The sequence below is a fragment of the Macaca nemestrina genome, chromosome 18, assembly GCF_043159975.1.
Source record: "Macaca nemestrina isolate mMacNem1 chromosome 18, mMacNem.hap1, whole genome shotgun sequence".
Lineage (NCBI taxonomy): Eukaryota > Metazoa > Chordata > Mammalia > Primates > Cercopithecidae > Macaca > Macaca nemestrina.
Window position 1 is genome coordinate 3,925,191 of NC_092142.1, and position 18,242 is coordinate 3,943,432.

General features: G+C 51.3%; 1 protein-coding gene across 5 annotated transcripts in view; it reads right to left on the reverse strand.

Moving 5' to 3' along the window:
• LOC105467860 (NLR family CARD domain containing 3) overlaps nucleotides 1-18,242 on the reverse strand; it is a 38,587-nt gene that overhangs the window by 10,958 nt on the left and 9,387 nt on the right. Inside the window, exons 2-10 of one of the 5 annotated variants that reach the window (XM_011717638.3) lie at nucleotides 16,772-16,853; nucleotides 14,902-14,963; nucleotides 14,452-14,653; nucleotides 12,602-14,351; nucleotides 10,973-11,059; nucleotides 6,262-6,345; nucleotides 5,580-5,663; nucleotides 2,645-2,728; nucleotides 485-568 (exon numbers count right to left, since the gene is read on the reverse strand). In XM_011717638.3, coding sequence (XP_011715940.2) covers nucleotides 485-568; nucleotides 2,645-2,728; nucleotides 5,580-5,663; nucleotides 6,262-6,345; nucleotides 10,973-11,059; nucleotides 12,602-14,351; nucleotides 14,452-14,629 — 2,351 coding nt within the window. In that variant the 5' untranslated portion in view covers nucleotides 14,630-14,653; nucleotides 14,902-14,963; nucleotides 16,772-16,853. Of the gene's footprint in view, nucleotides 1-484; nucleotides 569-2,644; nucleotides 2,729-5,579; nucleotides 5,664-6,261; nucleotides 6,346-10,972; nucleotides 11,060-12,601; nucleotides 14,352-14,451; nucleotides 14,964-16,534; nucleotides 16,692-16,771; nucleotides 16,854-18,242 lie in introns of those variants that run through there. The other 4 variants (XM_011717640.3, XM_024788504.2, XM_011717637.3 and 1 more) reach the window with 4 other exon arrangements.

The window sequence follows — 18,242 nt, forward strand, 5'->3', positions numbered from 1 at the left end:
TCCATCCATCTATCCATTCGCCCATCCATCAATCCACTCATCCATCCATCCACTCATTAATTTATCGATTCATTCACCCGTTCACCCATCCATCCATCCATCCATCCACCTACCTACCCATCCACCCCTATCCACCCATCCATCCATCCACCCACCCGTACACCCATTTAACCATCCATCCATCTATCCACTCACTCATCTGTCAGTCCACTTATCCATCCATCCATCCACTCATCAGTGTATCCATTCATTCACCCATTCATCCATCCATCCATCCATCCATCCATCCATTTACCCAGCCACCCTTCCACCTACCCACCCATCCATCCATCCTCCCATTCATCCATCCATTCACCCATCCATCCATCCATTCATCCATCCATTCATCCATTCATCCATCCATCCTCAGGCTCACAAATATTTGTGCTGGGTTGGGCATTGTGCTGGACTGAGGATACTAGTGTGGGCCTTTCATGTGTCTCACATGAGCTCTTTCAGACTCCTGTTCTGCTTCAAGGCATCTGCCATCCGCTGGGCTCCCATGGGCCCGATGCTGTTCTTCTGCAGGCTGTGGGAGAAAAGAGAGGGGTCCTTTAGAAAGGCTGGTTACAGCCATTCCCAGACCAACGTTCAAGGTCAGGGACAACTAGTGTGCCCTCTTCATTTACTGGAGCAGGCGGGGAGGGGGTTCTCCAGATAGGTCTTTGGATTGTTGCCTAAGTGATAATGGACCGACGTTATGATGAGGGAGAGTAAGAGGTCAGAACAGCTGAACCTCCCTTGCAAGGGGTAGAAAGCAGAGATCAGATTATCAGCTGATAATGCCCAACAACCTCCCGAGTGGGGAACTCCATGGACAAGTCTCTCTGGTGCCTCACCCGCCAATCTGCCTCCCATCTAGACCAGCAGGCTGCCTCCCACCCCAAGAAACCTCCCTAGGGGCCGGGTACAGTGGCTCACGCCTGTAATCCCAGCACTTTGGGAGGCCAAGGTGGGCGGATCACAAGGTCAACAGATCGAGACTATCTTGGCCAACATGGTGAAACTCCGTCTCTACTAAAAATACAAAAATTAGTGGGGCGTGGTGGCGTGCACCTGTAGTACCAGCAACTTGGGAGGCTGAGGCAGGAGGATCACTTGAACCAGGGAGGCAGAGGTTGCAGTGAGACGAGATCCACCTCTATTGCCAGCACTCCAGCTGGCAATAGAGGGAGACTCCGTCTCAAAAAAAAAAAAAAAAAAAAAAAAGAAACAAAAAAGAAAAAAAGAAAAAAAAAGAAACCTCCCTAGGGAGACCCTGGCTTAGGTTCCTCTTCTGAAAAAGCTACTTCCTCTTGCACTAAATCTGGTGGAGGGAGACAGCACAGGAGAAACCCTGTCCTCATCCTACAAGGACAGACAGGCAGGACCCCTCCTGTGTGAGGCTAAATACAAATCTTCAAAAATGTAATTTTCCCTGGTTCCAAAAAGGAAAGAGACTCCGCACCACCCCCATTTTCTTAGAGCATTTCCTGAGAAAGACTTGAGGTTGCACATGCTGCCTCTGTCCCTTTAAGATGTATGTAAATCTTTTTAAAAGCATAATCAGCCTCTGGCCAGTTTCACAGCCTGGGAATGTCTTTTATAAGGGTCTGGAGCCATCTCTTTGAAATGTAAACGTTAAGGAAGATAGAGTCCCTCTTTCCCTGCCTTCGTGGGAATTAGGCTAGGCATCTGGCTTGAAGCTCCAAAGTACCTGCATGTCAAAAAGATAAAAGAAGCTTTGCTTTTCCTTTGGATAAAGGCAATTAGGGACCACAAATGGCCACTCCAATTATCCGGTGTATTTAGGATAAACGGCAAATGGTGCTGCCTGGCCCTCTTGCCTGAGGACATCTGCTTGGCTCTAGAAAAGCGAGCTTCTGTCTTTACACTCTCATTGGTGGGTTGCCCTGATGCACTGTGCAGTCAGTTTAATGTTTATCCACTAATTGTTGTATTCCTTCCTACATTTGTGGGTTGGTAGGAGGTATTTTATTTTATTATTTTTTATTTTTATTTATTTATTTTTTTTATTTATATTTATTTATTTTTATTTTATTTATTTATTTATTATTTATTTATTTTATTATTTTATTTTATATTTTAATTTTATTTTTTGAGACAGAGTCTTGCTGTCGCCCAGGCTGGAGTGCAGTGGCACAGTCTCAGCTCACTGCACCCTCTGCCTCCAGGGTTCAAGCGATTCTCTCAACTTAGCCTCCCAAGTAGCTGGGACTACAGCCTTGCACCACCCCGCCTAGTTATTTATTTTTATTTTTATTTTTTAAATAGAGACGGTGTTTCACTATTTTGGCCTGGCTGATCTCAAACTCCTGACCTCAAGTGATCCGCCTGCCTTGGCCTCCTAAAGTACTGGGATTACAGGCATGAGTCCCTGCACACAGCCTGGAGGTTTTATTTTTAATTATTTCCCCAACACCTGCTCTCTTGAAAAGCAGTGGGCATCAGGTTTTCCAGAGGCCATCCAGATGGGTCAGAAGGCCTCAGGTCCTAGCCCCATCCATTCTTCCTAGCGGGTAATAGGCAGAGAGGCCCTTGGAGGAGGAGGGAGAAGGGAGAGAAGGAGGGGAGAGGAGAGGAGAGAGGAGACGTGTCCACTCACTGCAGCACGGAAAGGGTCCGGTTGGAGGCCAAGGCCTCAGCCATGGACCTGGCCCCATCATCCCTGACGGTGTTGCCTTGGAGGCTGCAGAGACAAGAAGAGGCGCATCACTGATGGAACAGAAGCTGGAACCCAGTGGCCTGAACCGTCTCTGCATTGGGGCACCTCTATGGAGCAAGGGGTTCTGACCACTATGTGCCCTCACTGCCCACCATGCAGGGAGAGCAGTTGACCCTTTGCACCACTGCCTGGAGCTTAGGTTTTTCTTTGGGTTGCTAAGCATCTGCCTGCCACCTGGGAACAAGCTCTCTGAATAACCACAACAGGGTCATCAATCATCCTCATTACAGCTGAAAGACACAGGATCCAAGTGTTGGTGAGAATATGGAGAAACTGCAACACTGCTGATGGGAATGCAAAAAGGTCTGCTCTCTGTGGAACATGGTCTAGCAGGTCCTTAGAAGGTTAAACATGGGTTGACCATGTGACCCAGCAATTCCATTCCTAGGTATATACTCAAAAGAATTGAAAACAGGCACCGAAAGTCTTATTCACCAGTGTTCACAGCAGCGTTATTCATATAACCAAAAGGTGGAGACAACCCAAATGGCCGTCATTGGGTGAATGGCTCAACACATCATGGTCTGTCCATCCCACAGAATATGATTCAGCCTTAAAATGGAGGGAAGAGGCTGGGTGCAGTGGCTCACACCTGTAATCCCAGCACTTTGGGATATCAAGGTGGGTGGATCACTTGAGGTCAGCAGTTCGAGACCAGCCTGGCCAACATGGTGAAACCCCATCTCTACTAAAAATACAAAAATTAGCTGGGTGTGGTAGCACATGCCTGTAATCCCAGTTACTCAGGAGACTGAGACAGGAGAAGCGCTTGAACCCAGGAGGCAGAGGTTGCAGTGAGCTAAGAACATGCCACTGCACTCCAGGCTGGGTGACAGAGTGAGACTCTGTCTTAAAAAAAAAAAAAAAAAAAGAAAGAAAAAGTTAAAATAAAATGGAAGGAAGCATTGACACATGGTACCACACAGAAGAAGCTTAAAAACATCATGCTCAATGAAGAAAGCCGGCCACCAAAGGCTGGACTATATAAATCTATTTACATGAAATGTCCAGTATAGGTAAATCCTTAGAAATGGGAAGCAGATTGGTGATTGCAAGGGGCTGGGGAAAGGGGAGAATGGGAAGTGACTGCTTGTGGGTATGAGGTCTCCTTCAGGGGTGATGAAAATATTCTGAACTGGACAGATGTGATGGTGGCACAACATTGTGAATGTGCTAAATGTCACTGAACTGTACACTTGAAAACAGGTGTTTTTAGGTGGAGTCTCACTCTGTCGCCCAGGCTGGAGTGCAGTGGCGCGATCCGCCTCCCAGGCTCAACTCAACCTCAGCCTCCTGAGTAGCTAGGACCACAGGCACCTGCCACCATGCCCGGCTAACTTTTTGAACTTTTTTTTTTTTTTTTTTTTTTTTTTTTTAGTAGAGATGAGGTTTTACCATGTTGGCCAGGCTGGTCTCGAACTCCCAACCTCAAGTGATCCACCCGCCTTGGCCTCCCAAAGGCCTGGGATTACAGGCGTCAGCCTCTGGGACCTGCCTAAAACAGTCAATTTTATGGTACATGAATTTCACCCTAATAAAAATAAATAAATAAATGAAAACAGAACAGAAAAGCGGTACCCACTCAACTAATGATAGATACAACCACAGGCTCTTAAAAGCGATACAACGGGCTGGGCTCAGTGACTCATGCCTGTAATCCCAGCACTTTGGGAGGCCAAGGCAGGCAGATGGCTTGAGTGCAGGAGCTCAAGACCAGCCTGGCCAACATGGTGAAACCTCGTCTCTACTGAAAATACAAAAAAATTAACCGGGCTTGGTGGCAGGTGCTTATAATCCCAGATACTTGGAAGGCTGAGGCAGGAGAATCGCTTAAACTTGGGAGGCTGAGGTTGCAGTGAGCCAAGATCGCGCCACTGCACTCCAGCCTGGATGACAAAGAAAGACTCCGTTCCAAAAGAAAAAGAGAGAGAGACATAACAAACCACATCACACATCTGTCCCCTGCTCGGGCCACACACACAAGCTCAAAGTCTAGGGAAGAGCTGGAGCCTGGAAACTTGTTTAGGGCACAAGATCCCCAGAACCCAGTGGGATGGAAGCCAGTATCCCATGCCTGCCATCTTTGTTTGTTTGCTTGTTTCTTTTTTTTTTTCTTTTTTCTTTTTTTGAGACAGAGTCTCGCTCAGTCGCCCAGGCTGGAGTGCAGTGGCGCGATCTTGGCTCACTGCAAGCTCCGCCTCCCGGGTTCACGCCATTCTCCTGCCTCAGCCTCCCGAGTAGCTGGGACTACAGGCGCCTGCAGCCTCGCTCGGCTAATTTTTTGCATTTTTAGTAGAGATGGGGTTTCACCGTGTTAGCCAGGATGGTCTCGATCTCCTGACCTCGTGATCCACCCACCTCGGCCTCCCAAAGTGCTGGGATTACAGGCGTGAGCCACCGCGCCCGGCCTGTTTGCTTGTTTTGAGACGGAGTTTTACTTTGTCAGTCACACAGGCTGGAGTGTAGTGGCGCGATCCTGGCTTACTGCAATCTCTGCTTCCCAGGCTCAAGCGATTCTCCTACCTTAGCCTCCCAAGTTGCTGGGATTACAGGCACCTGCCACCACGCCAGCTAATTTTTGTATTTTAGTAGAGATGGCGTTTTGCCACGTTGGCCAGGCTGCTGACAAACTCCTGACCTCAATCAATCCACCTGTCTCAGCCTCCCAAAGGGTTGGGATTACAGGTGTGAGCCACTGCGCCCAGCCCCATGCCTGCCATCATGAATCACCTCCCATTCTCATAGTTGGTGCCTGAGGAGAGGGTTTTCTGGGCCCTCTCTTGGGGTCACAAGACAGGGAACAGGTGACACACACCTCAGCGAGGTCAGGGTGCGGTTGATCTTCAGAGCATCTGCCAGCGCCTTGGCCCCTTGTGGTCCAATGGAGTTACCGCGGAGGCTGAAGGAAGAAGAGAGAAAGAGACGCCTCCATCTGTTTCCCAGGCAGGGAAGGGGAAACAAACTGCATTGACCTTGAAATTCATGATCCTCTAAGTGAATGTCTGAGGGCTTAGGATCTCATGTTTGGTGGAACCGGGGCAGAGATCCTCATATGAACCAGGAAGGAGTTCCCCCAAGCCTGTCCCAGGTGTTGGGGGGAAAGAAAGCAGGACCTGATGGACTAGTGGGCTTGGGCCAAATGTGGAGATGAGAATCATGGCCCCAGATGTAGGGCCAAACATCTGGTGTGTCCCTGGCTGGAGCCCAGCAACTAAGGAGCCATGGTTCTGCCCGGCTGTCCTTCCGTCCCACCAGGAAGGCATGTGCGCTAAGGTGTGGCCTCCTTGTGTCTTACTCCCACAGGAGTCTTAGAAGCTACTCCAAATGAAGTATGGGTGTTATGTCCAGATGCTACCCAGGGGCTGAATCATGGGAATCAGGGACGAACAGACAGGTAAGACCCCAGTCATTTCCTACGAGGGGAGGGGACTTCACGAGATGCCTCACAACTCTTCTGGTTCCAATGGCAAAGGTTCGGCCTTGGTTGTCCTACTTACTCCAGAGAGGTCAGACTTCTGTTGACCAGGAGGGATCTGGCCAGAGCTTTGGCCCCTTTGTTACTGATCTGGTTCTCTGCCAAGCTGCCCAAGGAAAGGGAGAGGAGTGGTTATTTTGGGCATGCACATCTCATGGCCTCTTCCTCAACACCATGCCCATGATTATTCCTGTAGGACTCCCCACATCATCAGGGTCTGGACACAGCTGGAGATGAGGTGACCCCTGGAGCAGAATGCCAGGCACAGCAGATCTCCTGAGCCTGGGCAGCATAGGGCCAGAGTGGGAGGACAGACCCTCACCATGGCAAAGGGTCCCAGAAAAAAGTTTAACCAGAATCCAGCACAACAGCTTCTACACAAACAGCACAGCAAAGAAAATGGAAATCTCAGAAGTCTAACATGCAGATGGCAGCCAGTGGTGTGCTGGTAAACTGGCTCTCAGGAAAAACAAAATTTCAAAAACTGGGCTGTGCATGGTGGCTCATGCCTATACAATCCTAGCACTTTGGGAGGCCAAGGTGGGAGCATCACTTGAAACCAGGAGTTTCAGACTAGCCTGGGCAACATAGGAAGATCTTGTCTTTACAAAAAAAACATAAAAATTAGCCAGGTGTGGTGGCACACCTGTAGTCCAAGCTACTTAGGAGGCTGAGGAAGGAGGATTTAGCCCAGGAGGTAGAGGCTGCAATGAGTCATGTCAGTGACATCACTGCGCTCCAGCCTAAGCGACAGAGTGAGACCATGTCCCAAAACAATAACAAAACAAAAAGCAAATGCAAAAACAAATGCTACCAAACTGATTTGTAGCATTTGCCAATTTCCACGGTATAAATACTCCCACCAACACTAAGTTCAAGCACATCCAGCTTGCAAAATTCCTGAAAATTTAACAATCAGCTCTTGTGAACTGGTACAAATGAATTTAGGCACACTGCTGATCCTAGCCTCTTTTCTAGTGCAAAATGGCAAATAGTAGAGTTATTTAAAATTAGATTTAAAAAAAAAAAAAAAAGCACATCTTGATCTGCCTTGAGAGCATGGTTCTGGGAATATGGTGATGGATCAACAGTGTTGCTTCATGTTTCCAGTTGCAGAAATAGTAGCTGTCTAGGCTCTTTGCCATTTGTAGGCATTCAGCCCCATGAGATATAGTAGTTCAATTAGAATCCCCAGGCTGGTGCTCTTCTTTTTCTTTTTTCAGACAGGATCTCATTCTGTCACCCAAGCTGGAGTGCAGTGGCACGATCATGGGTCACTGTAACCTCGAACTCCCGAGCTCAAGAATCCTCCCACTTCAGCCTCCCAAGTAGCTGGAAACAGAGGTGCATGCCACCACACCTGGCTAGTTTTTTAATTTTTTGCAGAGACAGGGTTTTACTATGTTGCCCAGGCTGGTTTCAAACTCCTGGGCCCAAACGATCCTCCTGCCTTGGCCTCCCAAAGTGCTGGAATTATAGGCATGAGCCACTGAACCCGGCCTGGTACTTTTCAAGCTATATTCAAGCAAACTGTTCACTGGCATAAAGTCTCTTTTCTCTAAATTCCTTTTCAGAGAACTTCAATTCACAGCATTCGCCCAGGCCACCTCTATATAAATGTTCTCAAATTCTAAAGTGCTTCCATCCCCCGAGACTTTATGGTATTTTATAAGTTGTATTTAACTGATAGTTGAAATAGAGATGTGGCACTGAGGATCAACTACAGAGAGGTAAAGAAGAGCATGTGGCCAGAGAAGAGATTTTTGACTTCATTCAGAATAATTTACTTTTATTTTTATTTTTAGTAAAGATGGCATCTTGCCATATGTTTCCCAGGTTGGTGTTGAACTCCTGGCCTCAGATAATCCCCCTACCTTCCAGATTGCTAGTATTATAGGAAAGAGCCACTGTGCCTGGCCCCCGAATAATTTCTGAGCACTACCTAGCCTCCTTTAAGCAAAACTAAAAGTTGGCTATTTTGTCATGTGCTAAAAATGCTGGGGGCTCTCACAAAGGAAAAAAAGTATTAATAATGAGAATTTGTCATTCTTTTTCTTTTCTTCTTCTTCTTCTTTTTTTTTTTTTTTTGTGAGACGGAGTCTTGCTCTGTCACTCAGGCTGGAGTGCAGTGGTGCAATCTTGGCTCACTGCAACCTCTACCTCCCGGCCTTAAGCAATTCTCCTGTCTTAGCCTCCTGAGTAGCAGGGATTACACGCACCCACTACCACGCCCTGCTAATTTTTGTATTTTTAGTAGAGACAGAGTTTTGCCACTTTGACCAGGCTGGTCTCGAACTCCTGACCTCAAGTGATTCACCGGCCTCAGTCTCCCAAAGGGCTGGGATTAAAGGCGTGAGCCACCGCCCCTGGCCTAGATACCCTTCTAACCCCATTTTTACCCTCTTTAGGCACAGAAATGACTTGTTCAAACTCACACAGAGCCTACACCTCTAACCACACTCCCCAGTGATTTATTTTTGTTCCTGAATCAGTCTAAATTGCCATTAACTCAGATAAAGATTATTTCAGCCAGGCGTGGTGGCTCACATCTGTAATCCCAGTACTTTGGGAGGCCGAGGCGGGTGGATCATGAGGTCAGGAGATCGAGACCATCCTGGCTAACACGGTGAAACCCCATCTCTACTAAAAACACAAAAAAATAGCTGGGCGAGGTGGCGGGCACCTACAGTAGCAGTTACTCGGGAAGCTGAGGCAGGAGAATGGTGTGAACCCGGGAGGCGGAGCTTGCAATGAGCCGAGATGGCGCCACTGCACTCCAGCCTGGGCGACAGAGCAAGACTCTGTCTCAAGAAAAAAAAAACAAAAAAGATTATTTCAGAACCCAGAGGCTTGTATGAGAATGAAGAATTACCCTTGGGTGCGATGGCTCACACCTGTAATCCCCGCACTTTGGGAGGCTGAGGCGGATGGATCACCTGAGGTCAGGAGTTTGAGACCAGCTTGGCCAATATAATGAAACCCTGTCTGTACTAAAAATACAAAAATTAGCTGGGCGTGGTGGTAGGTGCCTGTAGTTCCAGCTACTTGGGAGGCTGAGACAGGAGAATGGCTTGAACCTGAGAGGTGGAGCTTGCAATGAGCCAAGATAGTGTCACTGCACTCCAGCCTGGGCAACAGAGTGAGACTCTGTCTCAAAAAAAAAAAAAAAAAAATTACCCCTGGGGTTCTCTTCTCTAAACTCACCTCCCTAGGTCTCCAACAGCCACCCTTAGAGGATCAATCACATCGATTCAACCACAAACCCTGGGTGTGTGTAGTTTCTCAGATCCAGGAATGTTACTCCAGGAGAGATTTCATAAGCTCACATTCAGCATGTGAACTTTTGTCTAATTACAAGATGCAGGGTTTTTTGTTTGTTTTGCTTTTTGAGACACAGTCTCGCTCTGTTGCCCAGGCTGGAGTGCAGTGGCGCGATCTCAGCTCACTGCAAGCTCCACCTCCCAGGTTCACGCCATTCTCCTGCCTCAGCTTCCTGAGTAGCTGGGACTATAGGCGCCCGCCAACACGCCCAGCTAATTTTTAGTAGAGACGAGGTTTCACCGTGTTAGCCAGGATGGTCTCAATCTCCTGACCTCGTGATCCGCCCGCCTCGGCCTCCCAAACTGCTGGAATTACAGGTGTGAGCCACCACGCCTGGCCACAAGATGCAGTTTTAATTAAAAATTACTTAAACTGATTTATAATTAAATTTGAAATTAAATTAAATTTGAAATTTAAAATTTTTTTTTTTTTTTTTGAGACGGAGTCTCGCTCTGTTGCCCAGGCTGGAGTGCAGTGGCCGGATCTCAGCTCACTGCAAGCTCCGCCTCCCGGGTTTACGCCATTCTCCTGCCTCAGCCTCCCGAGTAGCTGGGACTACAGGCGCCCGCCACCTCGCCCGGCTAGTTTTTTGTATTTTTAGTAGAGACGGGGTTTCACCGTGTTAGCCAGGATGGTCTCGATCTCCTGACCTCGTGATCCGCCCATCTCGGCCTCCCAAAGTGCTGGGATTACAGGCTTGAGCCACCGCGCCCGGCCTGAAATTTAAAATTTTAATTATAAATGCAATTGGCTGGGTGCAGTAGCTCACGCCAGTAATCCCAGCACTTTGGAAGGCCGAGGCAGGTGGATCATGAGGTCAGGAGTTCGAGACCAGCCTGGCCAACATGGTGAAACCCCATCTCTACTAAAAATACAAAAACTAGCCAGGCGTGGTGGTGGGTGCCTGTAATCCCAGCTACTCGGGAGGCTGGGGCTGGAGAATTGCTTGAACCTGGGAAGCAGAGGTTACCTGCCTCCAGTGAGGTAAGAACCAGTGAGCCAAGATCATGCCACTGCACTCCAGCCTGGGCAGTAGAGCAAGACTCTGTCTCGGTGGGGAAAAAATGCAATCCTGTGCCTAGAATGCTGTTGGACAGCAAACTTGGAGAGGTGCTTAGAGAACATCGTGCTTGGTATTATGTCAGCACATGCAGTGCTGTGGAAACACCTGCCCGTTCACAACGGTGTCAAGTCCTCGGCCAGGTCACCTCCCTCTTCCTCCTGATGAGGCACCTGAGCCTCTGGCACTTTCTGGAATTGGGCAGAAACAAGCAGGCTGCATCTGGAGCCACATGCTCCAAGACACCTCTCCGTGGCAGCACCACTGGCCTGCTGAGTAGAGGATAATGAGAAGAGGGTTCCATACCCCACAAGACCGTGGGCACCCTGGGGGTCCCCTGGGTCTGCATTACCTGATCTTCTGAATGCGACAGTCCTTCCCACTCAGCACGCTGCCCAGCAGCTCCATCACGGGGTCCTGGAACTGGTTGGTGTCCAGCCTGGCCAAGGGGAGCAGTGACAGTGAGTGTCCCACCCGCCCACTGGCAGGGTGGGGGCCTTGGCCCGGGGCCTCTGCCTCTGTCCGTCCCATTCGGCGCCATCACCGCAGCTCTGAGATCTGCGCTCAGCCCCAGTGCTCGAACCTTTCCCATGAGAGTGAACAGGAGGCTCGGTCCCCATGAGACCTGCAGTTCCTATGCAGAATGGCATCTTCCATGGGCTGTGGTCCTCACCACCCCACACGCCGCCTGCCTCTGCGGGACACCTGGATGACCCTCAGCCTGTGTCCTTTCCTTCCTACTCACTAAGGTCCAGAGCAGCGGGCGGGGGGTGGGCTGAGAAAATTCAGGGGGGCAGCTTCTATCAGACTGGATGGTTCTGAGGGGTTATGAAGTGAATTGTGTCCCCACAAAAGATATGAAGTCCTAACCCCCAGTGCCCCAAGTATGTGGCTTTATTGGGAAATGGGGTCACTGCGGATGTACTTTGTTAAGGGGGGGTCATGCTGGAGTGGGGTGCACCTGTAATCCAATGTGACAGTGTCCTTTTAAGACTAGGAAGCACTGGCCAGGAGCAGTGGCTCACACCTGTAATCCCAGCACTTTGGGAGGCTGAGGTGGGCAGATCACCTGAGGTCAGGCGTTCAAGACTAGCCTGGCCAACATGGTGAAACCCCGTCTCTACTAAAAATACAAAAATTAGCCAGGCATGATGGTGGGCACCTGTAATCCCAGCTACTGGAGTGGCTGAGGCAGGATAATTGCTTAAACCCTGGCCGGGCGCAGTGGCTCACGCCTGTAATCCCAGCACTTTGGGAGGCCGAGGCGGGCGGATCACGAGGTCAGGAGATCGAGACCATCCTGGCTAACACGGTGAAACCCCGTCTCTACTAAAATACAAAAAATTAGCCGGGCGCGGTGGTGGGCGCCTGTAGTCCCAGCTACTCGGGAGGCTGAGGCAGGAAAATGGCGCGAACCCGGGAGGCGGAGCTTGCAGTGAGCCGAGATGGTGCCACTGCACTCCAGCCTGGGCGACAGAGTGAAGACTCCGCCTCAAAAAAAAAAAAAAAAAAAAAAAAAAAAAAAAATTGCTTAAACCCAGCAGGCGGAGTTGGTAGTGAGCCGAGATCACGCCACTGTATTCCAGCCTGGGCGACAGAACGAGACTCTACCTCAAAACAAGAGAGGACAGCACCATGTGGAGACAGACACAGGGAGAAGATGGCCAGGCAATGGGGCAGAGACTGGAGTAACGCAGCCTTTAGCCAAGGGTTGCCGTCAAACACCAGAAGCTAGAGAGGCAGGAGGGAACCTCTCCTATATGTTTCAGAGAGCACGTGGCCCTCCTGGCACCTTGATTTGAGACTTCTGGCCTCTAGAACTGCGAGAAAACACACTTCAGTTGTTTTAAGCCACTAAGTTCATGGTCCTCTGTTACAGCAGCCCTAGAAGACTGATGGAGAAGCTCGGTGGTGGGGAGGGGGTGGCTTCTGCTCTCTCCTCTGCCCCTTCCGCAGCCCCGACCCCCGCTCTGGCGCCCACCTGAGCTTCCGGCAGTAGAGCAGCTGGGGCAGCAGGCTCTGAAGGACGCCCTGGCTGAGGCTCAGGGACAGGTTGGCCTCCTGGGCACAAGCGTCGGACACCTGCAGGAGGTAGGCCAGGGCGGCGCGGTGCGGAGGACCGGTCAGCCTGGCCAGGGCCCCGCTCTCCATGGCCTCCTCCACGCTGCGGACCAGCTCCGTGTGCTGCAGCTCGTGCAGGCAGTGTAGGACATTGATGTCCCGTGCACAGACTGCAGCATCGGGGCGCAGGCAGCCCTGCAGGAGCTCAGCCACTTGGGTCCGGTAGGCCTGGTGCTCGCCTTGGGCCAGGAGGGAGCCAGCCAGGAGGGCATTGACCCTCGGAGACAAGAGGCCAGAGAGGAAGCGTAGGAACACGTCCAGCCTCCCGTCCTCTGCCTGCATGGCCCGCTGGGCTGCGCTCCTGAAATGCGTGAGGAAACCCAGCCTGGGCCAGGATACGCCGCTCTCAGTAAAGAGGTCGAAGATGGCCCTCCTGGATGCGCCATAGTAATACGCGGCTGCCACAAACTCCTGCAGGGACAGGTGGGTGAAGCAGTAGGCCACCGACGATGCCAGCGTCTCCTCCCGCTGCAGGAAGCAGCTGCACAGGGCACCCTGCAGGAGAGTGAGGTCCACACCAAACGCCTTCATGTCTTGCTCGTAAAACACGTATTTCTTCTTGAGCAGCCCATGGAAAGCCAGCCGGCCCAATGTCCCCACCATCTTTCGGCCACCGTGGGCCACCTGCTCAATGCGAGGGCTTGCCTTGCCCTTCTCCTGCCCCTCCCTGCTGAGGGCCATCCTAAAGTACCATGAGTAGAGCTCGCACAGGGTCCTCGGGGGCCACAGCTCTGCGTCTTGGGGCCCCGTCCTGCTGCGCCACAGGTGGCCTAGCGCCACCCCCATGAGCCTGCAGAAGGCTGGGATAGTGCACATCAGGTACAGGGCCCTGTCGGCCTGTACTTGGCTCAGCGCCCAGCCCAGGAGGGCCTGGTCCTCGGGGAACATCTGCTCCAAACACACTTTGATCTCCTCCTCGTTAAAGCCCCGGATCTCTGTCATCCGGTCCACCAGGCCCCCCGGGATCTGGCCAGATGCACTGGGACGGGAAGTGATCCAGATGGAAACTTCCGGAAAGAGGTTGCCACGGATGATGTTGGTGATCAGGTGGTCCACCGGGATCTCCTTCTTGGGGTCCATGCAGGCCACGGTGTTGGAGAAGTCCAGAGGCGTCCTGCACTCATCCAAGCCGTCCAGGATCAGGAGGGCCCTGGCTGGGACTGCCACCGCCAGGCTGGGCTCGCCGATGTGCGGGAAGACGGAGCAGATGAGTCGGTCAGCACACAGCTTCTCGTGGGTGTTGAGATCTCGGAAGGTCAGAGGCAGCACCAGCGAGAAGTCCTTGCCGACCTGCCCATGGGCCCAGAGGCGGACGAAGTGCCTCACCAGGGTGGTCTTGCCCATGCCGGCCACCCCAATGGTGATGGAGACCCGGGGTGGGACAGACACCCGGGAGAGAGGCAGGAAGAGCCGGTCTAGGGCGACGGTCCTGGCGGGGCGCCCACCCCCGCGGGTGGCCTCCACCTGTGTGAAGTCGTGCTCCCTCAGCTGCAGGTCCGTCAGGCCCTCCACCAGCAGGAGGGAGGCCAGCCTGTGCCAGGGTCCAGCCAGCTCCGAGCCACCTCCCACCTTGCTCAGAAGGGCCTTGCGGTGCCTCTGTATCATGGAATCTGTGGGAGAGAGGCCAGTGGGGAGGGTGGGTAAGGGAAGAGTGGGCACAGACAGCCCAGGTATCCCCCACCCCGTGTCTGCCTCCCAAGCCAGTCCTACCACTGCTGCAGGGCCCCAGCGAGGAGTCCGGTGTCCTGTCCAGGGCCTGAGGCACCTGAGAGCTTTGACTGCCCTTCCCAGACAGCAGATCCATGAGGGCTTTCACCTGCTCCGCCGGGGAGCCTGTGCCGTGGCCCTGGCCGGCCTCCCTGCCGGTCCGCACCTCTTGCTTCCTCATGGAGTTGGGTATTACTTCCAGGAGCTGTGAAGAGAGGGCCTGAACCTGCTGCCTGCCATGCCCGCCATCCAGCAGCCTGGGACAGGTGAGCAAGCCCCCAGGAATGGGGTCAGAGATCCCCTCTTCCTCTTTCCTCAGCCTCACTGACCTGATTTCTAAGAACAGACTGGAAGGGCCATTTGTTTCTGGATGGTGACAATGATCACACGAATGCAGGGGCCCAGTGGATGAGAACTGGGGCCCTGGGCTTGCACCGTGGCCCTGCCACTTACCAGATAGGTGACCGTGGGCAGGCTGAGTCTCCTCTCTGTGCCTTGGTGTCTTCATTTGTGACCTGGAAATGGTGATGAGGTTACAAGTAAGTTAGCTCAGAAGGAGGGAGGAATGAAAGAAGCCACCCTGTTGGAAGATGTGGGAAAAAGAAAAAAAAAAGAAGCCACTCTGGGGATGCTACACTGTGTGATTCTGACTGACATTCTGGAAAAGGCAAAAGCATGGAGACAGGAAGACAGTGAAAGAAAGGCCAGTAGGGGCCAGGGGTTGGGAGGAGGGGTGAACCGGTGGAGCATAGACAATTCCTAGGGCAGTAACATGACTCTGTAGGGTACTATAGTGGTGGGTCCATGTCATTATCATTATACATTTGTCCAGACCCACAGAATGTACAACTCCAAGAGTGAGCCCCACAGTGACTCACACCTCTAATCCCAACACTTTGGGAGGTCGAGGTGGTGGATCGCTTGAGACCTGGGGTTTGAGACCAACTTGGGCAACATAGAACCCATCTCTAAAATTTTTTTTAAATTAGCCAGGTTGGAGATATGTGTCGGTAGTCCCAGCTACTTGGGAGGCCAAGGCAGCAGGATTGCTTGAGCCCAAGAGGTCGAAGCTGCAGTGAGCCATGATCACACCATGGCACTCCAGCCTGGGTGACAGAGCAAGACCCCATCTCTAAGAAAAACAAAATAAAACAAAAATCTCTTAATTATTCTTGCTACTGAGTTAAAGCAAAAAAAAAAAAAAAAGAGTGAGCCAGAATATAAACTATGGGCATTGGGTGACGGCAACATGCCCATGTAGGTTTATTGATTGTAATCAATGGACCACTGTGGCAGGGGATGGTGATAGTGGCAGTCTGGGTGGGGGCAGGCATGGGGCGTGTCGGAATTCTCTGTACTTTCCTATCAGTTTTTCTATAAGCCTGACCAGATGCGGTGGCTCATGTCTGTAAGCCCAGCACTTTGGAAGGTCGAGGCAGGCAGGTCACTTGAGGTCAGGAGTTTGAGACCAGCCTGGCTGATATGGTGAAACCCGATCTCTACTAAAAATACAAAAATTAACTGGGTACGGTGGCTCACGCCTGTAATCCCAGCATTGTGGGAGAACAAGGCGGGCAGATGACCTGAGGTCAGGAGTTCAAGACCAGCCTGACTAACATGGAGAAACCCTGTCTCTATTAAATATACAAAATTAGCCAGGCGTGGTGGCAGGCGTCTGTAATCCCAGCTACTCAGGAGGCTGAGGCGGGAGAATCACTTGAACCTGGGAGGCGGAGGTTGGAGTGAGCTGAGATCACGCCATTGCACTCCAGCCTGGGCAACAAGAACGAAACTCTGTCTCAAAAAATAAATAAATAATAAATGAGCCAGGCGTGGTGGGGGGTGCCTGTAATCCCAGCTACTCAGGAGGCTGAGGTAGGAGAATCACTTGAACCTGGAAGGTGGAGGCTGCAGTGAGCTGAGATCGCACCACTGCACTCCAGTCGGGGGGAAAGGGCGAGACTCCGTAATCCTAAAATTGCTTTACAAGGAAAAGCTTATTAATTACAAAAAGGAAATAAAAGAGAGAAGGAGGAGGAGTTGAAAAAGAGAAAATGCTGGTTCTCAGAGCAGCTGTTTTTCTTACTATGTTCCTGGGGTCTCCTGGGAGTGCAGGAACTCCTGGGCTCCCAACAGCGCTATTGGCCTGCTGCTGCTGGGGACAGTGACGCAGAAATTCAGAGAGGCAAAGCCGAGGCCCCCCACTCCCATTTGCCTCCTTGTTGCCAAGACTGGTTGTCATCCTGCCCCCACAGCCCTCCCACAGCCAAGGTGGACACTGAGGCTCCGAGCTTGCCCCCACCCACCCTGCTTCCCTCCTCACCAGGCGCCCTGGCCACAGCAGCCCCTCCAACGCAGCCCCAGAAACTCAATGGATGGGGCTCAGCCCTCCATTGTCCACGGTTCTAGGAGAAAAAACACAATGTGGCTAGCAGAGGTGATGGCCCACTGCTGCTGATGGCAACCCTGCATTCAAAAATAACCCCAGGTGTTGTCACTGCACAGAGAAGCAGGTTGGACCCCACCTGTCCACAGGGCATTTCCCTGGTTCTCAATGTTTAGCTTAAGAGTTTGCTGTCAGGCTGGGTGCGGTGGCTCACACTTGTAATCCCGGCACTTTGGGAGGCCAAGGCGGGCGGATCACCTGAGGTTAGGAGTTCAAGACCAGTCTGGCCAACATGGTGAAACCCCATCTCTACTAATAATACAAATGAGCTGGGTGTGGTGGTGGGCGTCCGTAATCCCAGGCACTCAGGGGGCTGAGTCAGGAGAATTGCTTGACCCTGGAAGGCGGAGGTTGCAGTGAGCTGAGATCATGCCACTGCATTCCAGCCTGGGCAACAGAGCGAGACTCCATCTCAAAAAACAACAACAACAAACAAACAAACAAAAAACTTGCTGTCTGCAGCCTTGGGATTCAGCAGGCTTCCTCACCTTGGATTTGCAGTGGGGAGCCTGGCTTTTTCTTTTTCTTTTTTTTTTTTTTGAAACGGAGTCTTGCTGTGTCACCTAGGCTGGAGTGCAGTGGTGTGATCTTAGCTCACTGAAACCTCTGCCTCCCAAGTTCAAGCGATTCTCTTGCCTCAGCCTCCCGAGAAGCTGGGATTACAGGCACCCGCCACCACACCTGGCTAATTTTTGTAATTTTAGTAGAGGTAGGGTTTCACTGTGCTCTCCATGCTGGGCTCGAACTCTTGACCTCGTGATCCGCCCACCTCAGCCGAGCCTGGCATTTTAACACAGGTGATGCTTTTTATCTGGAAAATGATAAAAGAAGCTTAGCAATAAGTAAATAAGTAAATAGTAAAGAAAAATAAGTAAAATAGTAAAGTAAAAATAAGTAAAATACCATTTTTCAGGCATTCACGTCATGGTGTCGAAAAAGGAAGGAGTGTGATCAATTTGAGTTTGGTGGCACCCAGGCCAGCTGAACTAACCTGGAACATTAGGAACAGGCCAAGGCCAGGCCAATCTCCTTATGCTGCCCAAATCTTGTTGGCTCTTCCCATTCTTTTATTCTTCTAAATGTCAAAACCAAGATGGGATTTTGGGCTAGGCACAGTGGCTCATGCTTGTCATCCCAGCACTTTGGGAGGCTGAGGTAGGAGGATCACTTGAGCCCAGGAGTTTGAGACCAGCCTGAGCAAAGTAGTGAGACCCTAGCTCTACAAAATGAAAATTAAAAAATTAGCCAGGCATAGTGATTCACACTTGTAGTCCCAGCTACTCGGTAGGCTGAGGTGAGAGGATTGCTTGAGTCTGGGAGGTTGAGGCTGCAGTAAGCAGAGATTGCA